The sequence below is a fragment of the Ziziphus jujuba genome, chromosome 4, assembly GCF_031755915.1.
Source record: "Ziziphus jujuba cultivar Dongzao chromosome 4, ASM3175591v1".
NCBI lineage: Eukaryota > Viridiplantae > Streptophyta > Magnoliopsida > Rosales > Rhamnaceae > Ziziphus > Ziziphus jujuba.
Genome location: NC_083382.1, coordinates 8,464,073 through 8,469,894, shown reverse-complemented (window position 1 = coordinate 8,469,894; position 5,822 = coordinate 8,464,073). Strand labels below are relative to the sequence as shown.

The 5,822-nt window shown below is 33.6% G+C and overlaps 1 protein-coding gene across 1 annotated transcript; it reads left to right on the top strand.

Moving 5' to 3' along the window:
• Nucleotides 1-1,963: 1,963 nt before the first annotated feature.
• Nucleotides 1,964-5,488, top strand: LOC132803521 (wall-associated receptor kinase-like 3). The gene is made up of 3 exons (XM_060816723.1): nt 1,964-2,918; nt 3,382-3,507; nt 3,799-5,488. Exons 1-3 carry the CDS (start codon nt 2,006-2,008, stop codon nt 5,052-5,054), a joined length of 2,295 nt encoding a protein of 764 aa, XP_060672706.1. The 5' UTR covers nt 1,964-2,005; the 3' UTR covers nt 5,055-5,488.
• The last annotated feature ends 334 nt before the right edge of the window (nt 5,489-5,822 follow it).

Genomic DNA, 5,822 nt, shown 5'->3' with positions numbered 1-5,822 from the left:
TATTATATATGACTATCATAAATGAAATTCATATGTTTATATGACATTTTAATTGGTTACTCATTTACTTTTTCAAATTAGAATTTGAATTGGAAACCGCTGTTCGCAACATTAATTAAGCAACTACTACTAAAATTCGATTCATTCATAGACTTATCCACGATGGATTAGGAATATTGATTGATTTCTTTGATCTTCTTGTTTGCTCTTTTATATTAAACTTGTATATATACTGCTTCTAAATAAATAGGCCAGAACAAGGCAATTATAAGGAGTCGAAAAGCCAAGAAAGAAAAAAGAATGGGGGCGAGGAGACCGGTGGTGCTTGTTCAGCTGATTGGATTTTCACGGTTGATCACTAAAAATGCACTACCATCATTTGCACTAACCTTAGGCAAGCCTCGTTGTTAAACGGCGGCCGGGCGCCCGGGGGGGGGGGGGCGCGGGGGGACGCGGGTGGTGAAAAATAAAAGTATACTTCGATTCTATTTACTTGAAAAAAATATTTCCATTATATTAAATAGTTATTATTGTAAAAAAAGTATACTATGGGTAAGAAAATATTAAAATAGAAAATATTAAAATACAAAAAGATAAAAATAAATAAAAATAAAAAATTAGTATATGGGAGATTTTGTGAGGAAAGTATATACAATTGGATTTTGAGGGTTAAATTAATAAACAACAAAAATAAAAAATAAAAAATAAAAAATTTTAAAAGTCGAAAAAATTTGCGGGGTCACGTGCCCTTGGACCTCCATCCATGTAGGAAATCAGTATATCCGCTCAAGTCTAAGTCCTCCTAACTTTTCATTTTGGCCATATCACTAAAGTCCCCTACACCCTGACTTGGAAATTTCTTATTTAAATTGGTGTGGCCGCCATAATTTCTTATCTAAGTTAATGGACTTTTTCTTTTTCTTTTTTTTTTTCTTCGAAAGTGAAGGTTGATGTACCAATGGTACTCGAATAGAAGATATATTATTTAAATATTGATATATTTACTTTTACCGAGAACAATTGAGTTTGAGACCAACAAATCCACTATTCAATCGGTCGAAGATTGAGTGTAATGCTCAACACCATTTTGAATATTCAAATCATTAAAATTAATTAATTTGTAACTAGAAATTAATCATTTTCCAGGTCTTTGACAAATTTGATTGCAGTTACTGATTAATGCAACTAAGATAGCAAATATCATGTTCACTTTTCTCAATAGGAAAAATAAAAATAGTTAGATTTGTAAATATAAAATAGGTATTAAGCATATCACAAATATAATTATTTTATTTAAGTGAGAGTAAATTAACGAAATATAAAGCTTAAAAGTCAGATTACAACTTCATTATAAAAAATAAAAAAAAATTAAAGAAAATTAAGCAATAACAAAATTAATGCAGAAACGCGATCCATAACTTTTTGGGTACAGCGTTGTTTAAGCATTATGTGGTTCATGTGACTGCTCATAAGATATCATCTCAACTGGTCATTCTGCCTTTTCGTTTTTTATTGGGAAATAGCATGTGAATGCTCATAAAATATCATCTCAATTGGTCATTCTGCCCTTTCGTTTTTTATTAGGAAGTAGGTGTCATCAATATTGATGAAAAGATTCTTCATTTAAAAATGTTTTTATACATTAAAAATAAAAAGAAGATAGCAATTGGCTTGGCACCTTAAAATAAAAAATTGAAATAAGATTCCGATTCCACATGTGATTAATTTATATTCCAAAAAAATAATACTAACTTTAAAGCTTTAGAAAATTATACAATTTAATAAGATAAAATATATGTCTCGGTTAGTGCGCCTGACGGAAAAAAGAGACTTATAAAGTCTAAATGAAGAATTATTGGTCAGATAATATACGACATAGTCTAAGCACGAAGTTGCAGAGAAATTTCAATACATTAATTCTTTTTCGTTTAAGACCGAATTATATATATACACTGATTAAGAACTATCACAAGGATAACAACCAAAAAACAAAGAAAAAGAAAAAATGGAGGGAAAACAATTTCCATTTTATCTTCTTCTGTTGTTTTCATGGCTTATGGTCAATCAAGTAGCATCAGATATACCAACAACCAAGAAAGGCTCTGATCCACAATGTGGAAATGTTAGCATCCCATTCCCTTTTGGGATCAAACAGGGCTGTTTCCTGGACGAATGGTTCGAAATCGTTTGCCAAAACGACAACTCATCGAACACCATTCCGAAACCCATTTTGAACAGAACAAAACTAGAAGTGATCGAGATCTCTGTCGAAGGCACTCTTCAGGTGAGGAACCCAATCACCTTTTTGAATTGCAGTGACAAGCAAATCCGCCAAAGCGCTAACTTAGAAGGAAGCCCTTTTAAGTACTCTCAAAACAACAAGTTCGTATCCGTTGGTTGCGGAGCCATTGCTTTGATGAATTCCGGCGAAGCATCCATTGGTGGATGCTCCTCCATTTGTAATAACACGGCTTATGGTAATAGCTGCAATGGTATAAATTGCTGCCAGACAACCATACCATCAAATCTCAAATCATTCAATACCATTTTTCTCAACCTTCCGGGTGAGGGTAGCGGAAATCAATGTAAGTTTGCATTCATGGCGGACCAACGGTGGTTGGAATCCGGTTCGACAAATATTTCTGCAATCCAAGACATGGTTGATGTTCCTGTGGAGCTTAACTGGGAGCTGTATCATTATTCAACCTATGATATATTTGGAACTTTTGTGGAGACCAATAGCTCTGGTTCTTCAGAATACAATTGCTCTACGAACATTGCAACCTCCGAATATGGTTGTTATGCAAATTCATCTTGCGATGTTTACATTGTAAATGCAAATCAGCAAAGGCTTCAGTGCACATGCGGGTCGCCATGGGCCTTCGAAGGAAACCCGTATCTTCTTCAAGGATGTAAAGGTATAATATCATAAAAACTCTTATATAAACACAGAAATCGATTTGGAAAAAATTACATACATGAAAAATGTATCATTTTTTATGAGTTTCAATTTTAATTGTATCACACAATAAAACGACTATACTTTAGGTTAAACTGAATTTATTATTCTGTGCATAGGCATTATTTTTTCAAACATAAAAAATATATATAATTTAAAATTATTTAATAATTATTTTGTGAACTGTATATTGTATGTGACTATGAATATCATGCGTAATGAAAAACTCTCTATTTTAAGCTTTGTGTAATAGTGTTTTTTTTTTTTTTTTTTTTTTTGGGGTGAGCTTTGTGTAATAGTTTTACAAGAGTTGAATCAGTTTGTTTTGCAAAGTGATGTGACAAATCAGCAAATCATTATTATTATTATTATTATTATTATTTTTAAAGTTTTTCACATGCTTATTTGTCAATGCATTTCAGATATTGATCATTGCAAGAAAGATCCTAATTATTGTGGCGAAGGCTATATTTGTACTGACTATCCTGGAGGCGTTGGCTGCAGCCTTCCAGAGCACAAAAAGTCTCCACTAAAAGCAATTTTAATTGGTATGCTCTAATTAACGAATTACTAATTAATTCGACTAGTGTATATATAAATGAAAAATAAAAAAAGCTTCATGGTGTCTGGATTTGAGTACAAAATATTACATATTGAGCAAATTAACAACTTCCTTTATTGCCTTTGTCTTTTCTAAATGTACCACAAAACATGGACATTTTCTGTTGAATTCATAAGGGCTGCTAATCCAACACATATGGCACAAATTGTCTTTTATGTAGTCAACTTCATGCAATTGACGATTCAAGCTATTTTTCCTTTCTGATTGAGAAATGCAGGTGTTGGCAGCGGCGTCCTTGGATTGTTGTTTCTATCAGCTTCAGCATGGTTGCTAACCAAGTATATTAAAAAAAGACGCAGAGAAAAGTTTTTCAAACAAAATGGTGGATTGTTGTTACAACAACAATTATCTTCAGGGGAAGCCAATATTGAGAAAACCAAGTTGTTTAAATCAGATGAGTTAGAGAAGGCAACTGACCAGTTCAACACGAACAGAGTTCTTGGCCAGGGAGGTCAAGGTACTGTTTACAAAGGAATGTTGGCAGATGGAAAAATTGTTGCTGTCAAGAAGTCTAAAAAAGTTGATGGATTCAAAGTCGCAGAGTTCATTAATGAAGTCGTCAGTCTTTCACAAATTAATCACAGGAGTGTTGTTAAACTACTAGGATGTTGTTTGGAGACTGAAGTTCCTCTGCTAGTTTATGAGTTTATACCAAATGGAACATTGTTCCGGTATATCCATGATCAAAATGAGGATTTTGAACTAACATGGGAAACCCGCCTACGAATTGCACAGGAAATTGCAGGAGCTCTTTCCTACTTGCATTCTGCTGCTTCCTTTCCCATTTATCACCGTGACATAAAGTCTTCAAACATTCTCCTAGACGAAAAGTACAGAGCAAAAATAGCAGATTTTGGAACTTCAAGATCGGTTACAATTGAGCAAACACACCTCACCACATTAGTATATGGCACATTTGGATACTTGGACCCTGAATACTTCCAGTCAAGCCAATTTACCGATAAGAGTGACGTATATAGCTTTGGGGTGGTTCTTGCTGAGCTGTTGACAGGACGAAAACCAGTTTTTATGGAGGCAGAGGAAGGAGGAAGTCTAGCAGCTTCTTTCATTCTTTCCATGGAAGAGAATCGTTTGTTTGACATTGTTGATGCTCGAGTCTTGAAGGAAGCAACTGGCGAGAAAGAAGCAATAATGGCAGTTGCTAAACTTGCGAAACGATGCTTGGATTTGAGTGGAAGGAAAAGGCCTTCGATGAAAGAAGTGGCAATGGAGCTGGAGAGAATTCAAAAATCAGTTAAAGCTTCTGATTATGTTGAGCAAAATGTTGAAGTGGTTGAATATGATAGAAATGAAATGACTGCACCTTGTGATGATGTTTCTATATCGACATGGTCAGCTTCCTATGGTGGTATTGCTTCCTCATCAGATATGGAAGCACCTCTGAATGAGAAACATATGGTTTGGTTACTTATAAGTAATTTCCTTTTCCATTTTTTTGGTAATCACCAGTAAAGATAGTAATAAATAGAGCATATTAGCAGACTGAAAAATAAAGATTTGCTTTGATGAAATTCTGCAACATCATCACATAGAAAAGTTCCATGTAATGAGTGTCTAATGGTAGCAGACTTGTTCCATGACCGAGTCCTCCTTGATTTAATTAGTGCAGTGACCTGTAGATGAATTTCTTTTCTCTTGCTCTTTCTCTTTTTACCCGAACGTCTAATTATTGATTCACATACATATATATAAAACATAATGATCATTAATTATAAATTAAAACTCGGTTTGAATTGATTTCTCCACCACCTAAGCATTAATTGCAAAATCTTTCTTTTTGGGTTTTCGACATCTCGACATTTCGTAGAAATTACACTTTGTTTGTTTCATCCGGAAGAATTCGATAATTGGCGTAATAGAAAATTCGGAACTGTAGTAATGTTCATTATGATATAGTCTAATCTACCAATTGAGTCATAATATTCAAATAATCAATTAATGATTGTGAGCAACAGCTTAGACTGCTTATCTTTTCTTTCTTTGTTTCTGTCTCATTTTCTTTTCCTCTGCCTTGTCCCGTTGACTCGGAAATGCATAAAATTAAACGGTCAAACAGAGCAGCTGGTAGAATATTCTGCGTTCTGACTAATAATCCACCTTCAACTTTCCTTAATCAAGATCCAATATAAAGATAAGAAAAACAAAACAAATAAACAATCAAACACATTCAAACAAATATGTACTTATAATTTTTTTTTTTTTTAATAGTTATTCTCGCAG

Bases quoted from the DNA above. Each gene is read 5' to 3' on its own strand.
- LOC132803521 (XM_060816723.1), top strand. From the start codon at position 2,006: ATGGAGGGAAAACAATTTCCATTTTATCTTCTTCTGTTGTTTTCATGG. The intron at 2,919-3,381 runs GTATAATATCAT...AATGCATTTCAG, and splicing joins TCTTCTTCAAGGATGTAAAG to ATATTGATCATTGCAAGAAA. The intron at 3,508-3,798 runs GTATGCTCTAAT...TGAGAAATGCAG, and splicing joins ACTAAAAGCAATTTTAATTG to GTGTTGGCAGCGGCGTCCTT.